The 12,514-nt window shown below is 41.1% G+C and overlaps 1 protein-coding gene across 1 annotated transcript; it reads left to right on the top strand.

Annotated features, from left to right (window-relative positions):
• Positions 1-8,580: 8,580 nt before the first annotated feature.
• Positions 8,581-12,114, top strand: LOC110056896 (XK-related protein 8-like). The gene is made up of 2 exons (XM_020763451.2): positions 8,581-9,883; positions 10,823-12,114. Exons 1-2 carry the CDS (start codon positions 8,865-8,867, stop codon positions 11,703-11,705), a joined length of 1,902 nt encoding a protein of 633 aa, XP_020619110.1. The 5' UTR covers positions 8,581-8,864; the 3' UTR covers positions 11,706-12,114.
• The last annotated feature ends 400 nt before the right edge of the window (positions 12,115-12,514 follow it).

Genomic DNA, 12,514 nt, shown 5'->3' with positions numbered 1-12,514 from the left:
ATATCAACGGACAAGTTCTTGTGTCTTATTTATAAACAAATTTTGTGGCATTTCCAATTATTTATAAATAAGGGGAAAATGGCATAAATTCGGTCTAAATAATAAATTTACAAACGGCGCCCCATAGGTTTAAACGTCGCATTTTACATGCGCCGAATCAAATACTAATTTTAGTCGACTCGAATGAATAAGTTCGGCTAATTAAATTTAAACGTCGGATTTCTTTTGCCAAATAAACTTGCTGAGCGCGAGCGACGTGTTCATTCCCAGCTGACACCGCTCCAAGTTTCCCACCTGAATGCGGCTGACAATGATAAGGAGCACACTTTGCCTTAAGATCATTCATACCTTTCAAACACCGTTCGAGCAAATAGAATGGGGCGATTTATAATGCTGATGGCAGTGCATTACCTCTTAAACGCTGATTTTTGTTTCACTCTCTTGATCAAATTCAAGTTCACAGACTTCGTTCTCCATATTCTACATAACTTTGCTGAACAGAAGTAAGAACCACCGCACACACTATTATACTCAACAGTCACCATATTACTTTCCTACTCCGCATGTCATGTAGCACAAAGCGGTTTTTTTTCTTGAAGGCCGAAACTTAAGCTTAATTGGTTTTGCATAACTACATTACACGATCGGAGCGAAGCAAGAACCACACATACTGGCGTATTCAACAGCCTTCCTTCGAGATGATACATCGATCTCCTGCTGCAACTGCCGCCAAAAATTCCCTTCAGCTTGTTGCGCGCATGTCATGCAGCACAAAACTGTGGAGTTATGGGTAAAATATAATTTAACATAATTTATGAATTAGATTCGGCACATGTAAAATGCGGCGTTTAAATCAACTGTCGAACTTCAGTCGTATATTCGCCTGGATCAGTCGAATATTCGACTGAACTCGCATATAATTGAAATATGTTGCATTTAACTGATTCAAACATCGCATTTTACATGCAGTTAATTCAGCAATTAGATTCGGTGCATGTAAAATGCGATGTTTAAACCGAGTTTAAGTATGAATCCAATAATGCACTTGTTAAGAATGTCCACTTTTCAGCATAACGCGCACCACAAAAATGCCATACGGACGAAGAGTAATTAAAGTGTGGCAAGATAAAAGCTTTATAAGACGTTCTACAACCTATAGTTTACGCGGTAATTATATTGTCTCTTCCTGATCCAAAAACAACTTTCGACCTGCATTTCTTTTCATATTTAGTTGCTAAACTCTCTTCCTGACTCGCTTAGAACTTCTACTTTTGAGGACTTTAAGCGAAAGATTGTAATGTATGTATGTATGTATGTAGTCCCTCTTTCGCCTAGTCCGTCGTGCGTGACGCGAAAGAAAACCGCAAGCAAAAATGGCCGCGCGGGCACTTTTTTCCTCGCGGTTTACTTACGGCCACGTTTCCATGGACTAGACGAAATAGGGACTACTCGAAGTCTACCTATACCTACCTGTCTTGTTTGTTTCACTATTTCCGTGTGAAGTAAAGGCAGTAGATGTCTCTACACACGGCTATGAAATATTGGCAACTTTACAACCCTTTGGTCTTCTTCCAAGTTACTGGGCCGGACTACCATGGTTTCGTTGCGGAACGAGCAATAGTAAAATCGCAGGAAACGAGTCGGCGAGCGTTCTCCGACTCGCCTCTCGAAGCTACGGGTGCTTGTGACGCAACGCGTGAGAAAGTGCTCACAGGCTAAATATATTATCTAGAAATTTCTAACAGAAAGTGAATCCCGCGTAAGAGTGTGGAGAACAATTAGTTCAATTTGAGGGGTACGTGATAATGTTTTGTGGGGAAATAGGCCAGTTTGGATCAAATATTGTGCTAGCATATTTTTGCTGACTGAATATATCATGAATTTTTCAACAGATTCATTCTTCTGTACTGATTAAAACGTCCAATCTCCCATGACCAGTCCATTTCCCTAAAAAAAAAAATGACTTTGAAAACTTCTTGGCTATGGGAATTTCGTGTCACCAACAGCAAAGAGCGGTTCAACTTAGTTCTAATTGAAGACCAAACTTCGGCACATCTTCGGTACTCAACTGACTCACTTGAGCCTGCTGTGGGAGTTAGGTAGCCCAGCACCACAAAACATTCTTGCATAATAGTACCCATTCTCGACTGCAGAATTTGTCTTGAGTTTAGAAAACAAAGCAGTCTTTAGAACTTTCATGGGAGGGATATTTGAAGAGAAATTGACAACACCACAGCTGTAACTCAACCTTCAACCTCGTTCCCAGGGTCTCTCATCTTCCCGCCCTCCAGGAGCGAGAGAGGAAGAGGGAAGATAACAGACCCTGGGAACGAGTTTGCTCAACCGTTGTGATGGTGGAACCTCGTAGAATCTCGTTTTCGTGTCTGGTGAGACATGAAAACGAGACGGAGCAACGCTATACAACTGCCGCGCATGATCAGATTAGTATACTGTTTCGCTTCGCTGCGCAGCAACAAGAAGCAACTCACACCCGAGTTATAAAGCTGCTGAGTCAGCTGAAAACATTGCAGGAAGAGTAATCTACATCACAACTGATATCATGTTTCACTCAAGACAAGTAGCTATAGCCGGACTAGCTGGCAGGAATCTACCAGGAATCATCTACTACATATATTTTGTAACGTTTCGCTAATTTCGCTAATTACACTGGAGTATGTTCAGGACCATCTCAAAGGAAACCTTTCAGCAGTCAAGTTATTTCGTTCCGCGGACAAGAACCCCGCTGTTTGGGCAGCAGTGTAAGTACGAATCGACGAACTCGCCGAAGATTCAGAGGAAGAGAAAAAGCTCTGATCAGCCGAAATGTGAACGCTAGCTAAGATCCGGGAGAAAAAGCGGAAAAATGCGTCTAGCTGGCCAACTCTACAGCTACCCGCTCTACATCCAGTGAAGCTCCATCCACTCATGGCCTGTCCACTGGCAATTATTTTTCTTCTAATCAGCCTTTTTGTTTTTTTCGCATGCAGTCCTTTCGTGGACGTCAGCCTCAACTAGCAGACAAGTGTTTCAGATGCGGCCAAAGAAGCCACTGAGCAAATCCATCTTCCTGCCCAAGCCGTTTTAGAGGAGCCGCTGCAGCCCCTCCAAGCAGTAAAAATACATACTTATGGCAAATACCAAGCTGCATTGAAGAGAATGGGATAAGATGAGTATATAATATTTTCAATTTAATCAAATGATTGGGAGACCCGGTTGAACTTATTGATGATTTTGTTGAACCATGTGATTCAAGGTTTTTTGGAAGTGTTGAAAAGACAATTTACTCTAAGGGGCTGAAAAATTTCCTTAGCTGTTCATTCATCGTTCGCGTAAATTTTGGTTATGTCAATTGTGTCCATTACTTTTAACTTTGTCAAGGCAACCGCAAACTTCGTATAGGTTTGGACAAAAATCAACTTTTTCGACATACTTCTGTATTTTTTTTTCCAGCTTTGTTCATCATTTTGCTGAATTTCACTAAATTGTACATTTCATAAGCATTCTGGCTTCATAAGCATTCTAGATTATTTTTTGACTTTTTAAGAAAATAGTATTATCCAAGATGGTGGGTCAAATGACGTCATGCGACGTCACAACCAAAAAATATGTCATTATTTTATAGAGCAAGCTCAGGGCTTCCTGTACCTTAATAGAACGAAAACCCAAGGAGAGAGTTTCATCCCCCTTGTGCCACGATGGGGGTGTTAGTCCGAGGGTTAACAATTGTACTAGCCCTGATGACTGAATGAATGAATAAAAGACTGATTATCAGGACAGAACGCATTATATTTAAGTTAAAGGCAACCTTATGGTTAATGTAGATTTTTTAAATCATATAGGTGCTTCTTGCTTTATTCGCGATACTATTTTTGATGGGTATTAGATTCTCTTTATTTACATTCCACCCTCAGCTCAGTTTTCTAATAATCACTCAGCCATCCAGTCCAGTGTAGTGATTTGTCGAGCAGGCTATTTCTGATCTTCTGGCCATAGGTTCAGTGGTCGAGTGCGCGTGTGCTCCTGCTGTTGTTAACCCGTTGTCAGTTTCCATACAGTTGGAGTTCTGGAAGAATAATGTTTTCGTATCTCAATTCCAGTGTTTTGCAGACGTTGCTCGCAGACTATCTTGTATTGTATGCTCGGATGTTGGCGCTATTGGATTGGCTGCTTTTATTGCCATTGGTAACATTGCCTGTTTTCGCACAAAAACTGAGATTCTATGTAGATACCAGATCGAGTACCACGTGGAGAGAACTCCACTGTGTTTGTTTTGCTTTGAAAAATTTGCACATCTTCTTTCAGGGTGCTCTGTTAAGTGGTTTACTGACAACCAAACTGTACCTTTGATCGTCGATTCTGGTAGTATGAAACTGTGTTCGCTTCAATTCGCGGGTGATATATTTGATACCGCCAAAGAAAGTAATATCAAAATCGAGGCTGAGTTGATACCTCGTTCATTTAACGAGAAAGCTGATTACTTATGCAAGATCGTCGATTGATGACTGGTCAGTTAAAGATAGCTATTTTCATGAAGTAACCTCTTATCGGGGTCCCTGTTCAATTGATTACTTTTCCAGTTAAAAAAAAAAAAAATTCAAGTTTTTCCCAGTTTCTATTCGAAGATTCTCTAGCATTTAGTTGGGCAGGAGAAACCTGTTGGCTGATGCCACCTGTTTCGTTAGTTGAAAATGTCATCCGCCACATATGTTTTTGTCAATAGAACTGGTTACTCTTTATTGGCCTTTCAGCTCCCTTTTGGCCTTTTTGGTGGAACGTAGGTGGGGTTTTACATCTTTTGTTGTTGATTTTCTCTTCGTTGAGAACGGTAAAGGTGTTTATCTCCATGGGGCAAATAACAGTTCCCTTTTGACTCGGAGAATTTTAGTTGCTTGTCGGTGCTGTACTGTCCAGTGTCCAGTAAAATCTGTCTATGGAGAAGTCATGCCGCGCGGTCACGATTACGCTGTTTTAGGCCGTTGGGCCATGTCACCTTTGTGCGGGACTGCCCGTTTATCATGTGTTGATCTTAGGTGATTGCACTGTTTTAGGCCATTGGGCCATGTCATTTTTGTGCGGGACTGCCCGTTTATCATGTGTTGATCTTAGGTGATTACACTGTTTTAGGCCGTTGGACCATGTCATCTTTGTGCGGGACTGCCCGTTTATCATGTGTTGATCTTAGGTGATTACACTGTTTTAGACCTTTGGGCCATGCCATTTTTGTGCGGGACTGCCCGTTTATCACGGGTTGATCTTAGGTGATTACACTGTTTTAGGCCGTTGAGCCATGCCATTTTTGTGTAGGACTGCCAGTATATAGTGTGCTGAATGCAAGATTTAGGCCTCTGGGCCTTCCTTATGTTCTGATCTGCGTGTTGTTGCATTTTTTTTTTTTTTTTTCTCTAATTGTTCTCACATTTCTTTTCTTATCTTTCAAGTCTACAAAGTGGATGTGTGTTTACTTCAAAGGTTGCCCACTCAAGAGATCCAGACGACTTCGCAAGTCAGCGGAAGGTCTTCCCTTACGTGCCTGTAAAGCAAAGGCCCCTTCAACAACAGAGCGTTATTCAAGTGACTTTCAAACATTTAGAGAATGGTCTTCGCGCTTTGAGGAAGTCGCTTGTTTGCCGTCTGATGAGACGTCTTTTGCTCCTTATTTGGAGTATTTTGCTGCAGCAGAGTTCCCTCTACTCCACACTTGGTTCTGCCTGTTATGGCATAAATTGGGCACACCATCGGTATGGCTTTCCGACTTGTGATTTGACTTGTGATAGAAGTTTTCTCGAGGCGGCTAAAATTGAGCTTGCAAAACTTGTTTCCATAAAAAGGGGGGCGCTGTTACTCCCGAGATGATCTTGAGGATATATAATAGGTTTGCGGGCGCCAAGGCTAATCCTGCTAATCTTCGCTTAGCCGCAATTTGCGTGACTGCCTAGTGGGCTTTTCTCCGCGGCAACGAGTTAGCTAGCCTTCGTTGCTGTAACGTTAGTTTTTGCGATGCATTTGTCAAGATTTATATATGTAAGAGCAAAACAGATGTTTATTATATGAAATTTTTAGTTTTAATTTTATGAATTTATTTTCTTCAGAGATGTAGCATATTTTGCTCTCAAAAAATTTGTATTAAAATAAAGTTCTAGACTTGGCATGCGTTTGCGGAACTAGGATATCTTATACACTTGTTTAACTGATCTACATAGCTTAAGAACATGGGCCGCTAAGGAGCAGGCATCAGCAATCTACACACGGCAGATAGAAGACTGATCGAGCCAAGGACGACTAGCCACAGCTATATTACGATAGGTTAGAATCTTTACTTTCAGTGTCTAGAAGTTTGCACACTTAGATTCCTTTGTTCTCTTTCTTTATTTTCGAAAGCGGGCATCAATAAACGAGATGCCCGCCCCTGATGCTGTGTTTGTGTTTATTAAGATTAGTTACAAAATATTTTATAATCGTTTCAGGGTGATTAGAGTATAAATATATTTTGTAACGTTTCGCTAATTACACTGGAGTATGTTCACTATGTATGGTTCGTGTTAACTGTAGAAGTATTTTAGGCGTGAATCCCTAAGGGGTTAGTAGGCTATTTAAGAATTTGTAAGTTATGCAAGAGCCACTCGAAGGCATCTCTTTCAACTTTGCTTTTTAATTTTCTGTTTATTCACTGCTGTGTTTTCTTTATGATGATGTAACGCTCGCTGTATCCTGCATCAATAAACGAGATGCCCACCCCTGATGCTGTGTTTGTGTTTATTAAGATTAGTTACAAAATATTTTATAATCGTTTCAGGGTGATTAGAGTATAAGTCATATTGACTGCCACTGAGACATTACATGTAATCTGTAACAATCAGTAAGATATTTGCAGTTTACAGGAGCCTATTATTCAGTTCTCAGCAAGACCGGATCACGAGGAGATCAATCTGAGCATGACTCGAGCTTTATTTGACCCCTAAAAGATACCACTTAAAACGGAATAAGCTTGATTACCAGTTGCTCTTCAGGAAAGGAACTCGCGCTAGTAGATGGAATCTAACTGAACAGGCCATTTCCGGGTTGAATTTTGCCTCTGTGTCAAAACGAGTCTTCGTGAGAAACCATTCATAAGGAAATATGTTCCGCCTTTATACAAATTAAACTCATATCAAAGGTTTTGCACGAAGATTCGTTTTGAAACAGACAGAGGCGCAAGGTAACTCGGAAATGACCTATTTAGACTCCATCATTGCGTTCGACAGAACGCAGTTCTAATCGGGTAATGGAGGAAAATCGAGTTTTCCTGTATGTATCTTCCTGTGGACACCAATTTGCCTCCTTCCCCCCCCCCCCCCCCCGCCGCGCCCCCCCAAAAAATTCTTCAGAGGCTAATAAAGTCATCTCCATTTTCGTGCTTTCTTTCGAGTGTTGTGCAATATTTCGGACTTTTGAGTGTTGAGACAGTTTACTGTGGACCGCAGCGGATAAGTTGTGTATTTGAAGTTTGAAGTCAGTGTTAATGGCAAACCTTGCAGACATGTCTTCACGAAATGTGTTCGACTTTTAGTACGAACAGAAAGCTGTAGTTTGGCTGCATGTTCAGTGTACCCTCTTCTCTTCGATCAAAACCAACGCTGCTTTTGAAATGTGTGCTTTTCACTTCGCTGGCCTATCTTGCTGCGAGACAAGTTAGTCACAAACCTGGTAATACGCGCAACAATGTGTTTCAACTTGCAATGCAACAATGTTGCGAGACAAGTCGAAGAAAAGTTTTGCCCGTATTGCCGGACCTTAAGTGACACCAGAATCCTTGATTTATACCCCAAAGCGAGAAAACGAACATCCTGGACCTTTTAATATGGGATTCCTCCCGGGGATGGGATTGCGACAGCCGATCGCGAGATACCTCAGCAAATCGTCGTCACCACGATCGCTACAATCGCTGGAGAGTCACTCAACGATCACTCTGAATTGGAACCCTCTTTGCAGCGATTGTGGCGATCGCAGCGATTATATAGAAATCAACCTTAACTGAGCCCTGCGCCGTGCATTCAGGAAAAAATACAGCTTCACCAGTTTTCCGTTCTTGCCCTTATCACGTGTACACTGAAAAAAAAAATACTTGATTGACTGAAAGCATGCAAAGTTATGGCTAATTTTTAATTTGCACTGCTGTGCAAATAGACAATACAGACTCGTTCATTTAGGCTTGTTTTGTAATTATTCAGGCAAATGATAAGTAATAATCGTAGCTCGCAGCTCGTAGTCTGTCTCACATTTATACGATTCATATGAAGTTTTTATTTCATACTTGCTATTATGTGAATGACGTCATGTAACGAGTTCATGTTCATGCTCCGTTTTCAAATTTTTTTTTCTGTCCAAAGCTGACGTTTTTAAATTCCTCCGATGAAATGAAATTTCTCTAAGTAAAACACCGCTCTCATCAGACTTCTGTGCGGCTGGCACTTTTCATCAATAACTATAACGCTAGTAAATAGCATTAAAATTAATTCACACGCTGCCGCATTAACATTGTGTTAAGGTTTTAAATATTTTTACATTTCGAACCACTCATTTCCCGAGATAAACAAACACAGTTCTATAGTTGGTCAGCAGCATGTTATTGCCCTGCAAGCTGTTTATGTACAGAACAAACAAGGGGTCTCACAAACTTCTCAATATTGAACGAGAAAAGATTTGGTTTAAACTCTTGAAAGTTAATACCGTAAAACGAAATTGCCATTTCCTTGCTGTACTGATGTTCAGATGCTTGCCATGCGTGCACGCATAAATTATTTCTTCCGGTGTACGAGTGACGTGCGATTCCTTACCAGCGAAGCAATTTGTTCGCGAAATTAATCGTGGGCAATTGGTGTTCATAAATGGATGAACAACATCCAAAACTATCGCGATCTAGACTAAATTTAGATGATAAACAGAAGCAGACTGTACGAGCTCTGAGAAGACAACTTTCGACTCATTCTACAAGCGGTTCGACAACAGAAGGTGACCGAGTGGCAGAGTTAACCGAGGAAGAGGTTCTTCTACTTCGTAAAGTTGTACAAACTCTAACAACTGTTTCAGCGGATTCCGACTCGATTAGAGATAACGTCGACGGAAGAAGAGTAGATCGAAACTGGTCAGTGGAAAGCTTTCTCTCTTCAAGCCGTGGAAGCACAACTTACGTCAATCCAGCACGGTTTTATGTTCGCGTCAAGAAGGAAGAAGTAAAAGCTGTGGAACAAGTCTGTCTCGAATTAGACGACGAGGAATTAAACACGAAACCTGCCACGAACGGTTATGGACATCTAAACAGCAAAAATTCATCCTTACGCAATTACAAGCATTATTATGGCTACAGTGTCGCTGTGACTCAGCAAACCCTCCCAAGCGAGCGACCGATTGTAGTTACTACCAATGAAACCGTGACAGAAGCGTTACCGGAAGACGAAATCAAATTCTTAAGCAAAGGACGCACAAAATATACCAGCCATACGAGTAAGCTCAGACATTTGCCACCACGAGAGCGCTTTAAACAAGCTGTTTATTTAGTAATGGGTAATTTAAAAATGAGGCCACGTAAAATGGACAAGGATTTCTCCGAACTGTGGAGAAAGCGAGGTAACGCAACATGGCTCGGCGTATTTTTCTCTGTTGTGGCGATCGGAGCTTTTCTCGCCGACATTGGCACTGACCTGAAGGTTGCAGCGGACCATTACACTGCAGGCAGCAACTGGTGGGCGAGTTTCACAGTCATGTTTGTATTGCTGCCGTCAGTGGTCACAAATCTTTTCTCTTTCTTCTGGTACAAAGAAGATGATGAGCAGGTCGGAAGACGGCCGAAGAGTGGCTGGAGAACTGTTGCAATAACGCATTTTTTTCTAGTGGGGCTTGTAGAGAGGTGAGTGTTGCTATAAAGACTAACAGTAGCACATGCATTACTTGTTTTCACTTACAAAGCACGTGATAATAATATTCCGTTTGAGCAAGTACAACATAACAGTCCATATAGCTCGTCACGCAAAATTGCGCGTTGACCACAAATATCGGACACACATGATTCCGTAAAATCAACATAAGCAATAAATCTGTACAGCGGGAAAAGGGGAAAAACTAAGAACAGACTATTTTACAACATCCCGCCCCCTTTAATCGACTGAGAATTGCCAAAAACTCCAGTCGTCACACAACGCTTCTTCTCAGAAGCGATGCGTGACCGCTTAGCGAGACATGAAAAGGAGATGGTTGTGTCGTATTAGAGAGCTTTTAAAAGCAATGACGGCCCCGAGGACAACGCCTGGTTAAAAAAAAATGAATTTATATTTTAACTTCGAAAAATTAGCTGCCCCCGTCGTTCGTGTTCTCTAAAATACGCAGAACTTAGTCATTTCACGTTGTTGTTGTGCAGAGGACGGCAAAGAAATGACAAGGATTTATAACTTACGTGCAGAGCCATTGTTCCACTCTTTAAATCTTTTGTTTGGTGGTGTTCTCGTTGCCGTTGCGGTCATCGTTTGCTTAAGCTTCCTATTGTCTCTAGCCTGCGTACTTCCTTTCACGTTTTCAGCGTGAAAGAAAATAGTGGACTTTTGCACGAAGAGTAATTGTACTCGAACCCACGGAACTTAACGCATTGGAATCAGATGAAAAAAGTCAAAATAAGCAGTTAAATTGCGAATAACTCGAAAAGGAGAGGAAAAAACAGGACCAAACTATTTCAAACTATCGTCACACAACGCCTCTTTCAAGAAGCGTTGCGTGACCTTTTGACGAATGGTACACCTGGACTGTTTTCGTTGTTAATTTTCTTGCTGAATCCCCTGATTTTTCGTTTTTACAGGAACTGGAGAATTCTCGTCAAATCGTACAGAATAAAACGGAAGAAAGACGACCGCGTTGTTGATCACAAGTTATTGGTAGCCATGAATCTTGATGCAGCATTACTGCAGATGATCTTAGCCTTCACTGAAGATGCACCCCAGCTTGTTTTACAACTTTATGTCCTTGTGTCACGCCGTTACGTTGATACATTACAGGCAACAAACATCCAAGACTTATGGACCATGCTGTCAATCTGCTTTTCGTTTATTTCCTATTCCAGAGCGGTTGTCAACTATATAAGCTGCCTTCGTGACTCGAAACGTCATAAAGGCCAGTTGCGCTGGTATGGTTACCTCTCAATGTGGTTATGGCGTGCTTTCATGATTATTTCTCGAATTCTTGCTCTCGTTTTCTTCGCAACAGAATTCAAACTCTGGTTCTTCCTAGCTCTATTGATTCATTTTTTCATAGTCCTCGCGTTTCTCAGCCGTCATGAGGTTTATTTCTTTCCAGGGCACAAATGGCAGCAGCATTTTGTACGTGCTTTAATGTCTTATATTCATCTGTTTTGTTTCTTTTGCTTAGAAGGTGTGCGAACGATAAGCTGGGCAGTGAAATACTACATATTGACTTTCATAGAAATTTTGATTTTTTCGCTTCTCTGGTTCACGAACGAAACGAGACTTTTACCGCTTAGAGTAGAGATGGCAGGATTTATTGTCATTTATTTGTTCTTCTCCTTTGGCCTAATCATGATGAGTATTTACTACAGGTTTTTACATCCTCGATTTAAGGAAGCTCGCTTCTCTTTGTCTGCTCCTTTAAAGTCTGAGCTTGCGGATAGAGATCCTAACGAAAGGGCAGACGAAAATCAAGAGCAAATCTTTGAACTCTGGATTTAAATATAGCAACAAATCAAGGCTGCGCTCACTGAGTATTCGCAGCCAAAAAACAACTTTAAAGGAGTTCTGCTGCGATAGTTTATGCAGTGTCGTTGTTCGGACGTTCAGAATCGCTTCCAAATTGTAGCGAATCTAAAATAATAATGGATACCTACAGATGAGAAATATTAAAACAGATTATGGATGACAAACTTGAAAAATTTGGCTTATGTTATCAAGATATCCCATAGGTGAAAATAGATGATTGTCTAGCTCTCTGTACGCATTGCTGACCTAGTTATTACAACAGTTTGTAAATTAAGTGACTGAATAACAATTGGTGGTCTGATAAACAAACCACGGCGAGAGAGTACACGCAATCTGGGTCACGGAGGCTGAGTTGAAATAATAAACATCTCTACTTACTGTCTATACAGCCTTATGATTTATACGTGTATAGAAAGTACCAACTGGTCACACAATTGGTCAGTTAATTCGTTCACAGGCGACCAAGCTCGGTTTCACTGTTCTTAGACATTACGCAACGAAGGATTTGTATGAAGAATTAATTCATTTTAGCCCTGAACATGCTAAAATCAGACTATTTATGTAGAAATTAACTTCACTCAGACCTCAACATAGAGTTGTCTGTGTCTTTTAGTGCATGTAATTCGGGCGCAGATTTATGTAGGGCTTACATAGGCTTGATTGCCAGGCATTTTGTGAGCCCGCGTCCAACACGGCTGGAAATCGAGCTCAGGGTTTACAGCAACACCAAAAAAATTCGTGAGACGCAAATTTATCTAAAATATATATATCGACGTACAATT

Source organism: Orbicella faveolata, unplaced genomic scaffold (genome assembly GCF_042242905.1).
Source record: "Orbicella faveolata isolate gen_17 unplaced genomic scaffold, um_ofav_v1 contig_24, whole genome shotgun sequence".
Classification (NCBI taxonomy): Eukaryota; Metazoa; Cnidaria; class Anthozoa; order Scleractinia; family Merulinidae; genus Orbicella; species Orbicella faveolata.
The sequence above is the reverse complement of the archived record's forward strand: the minus strand, read 5'-3'. Positions and strand labels throughout refer to the sequence as shown.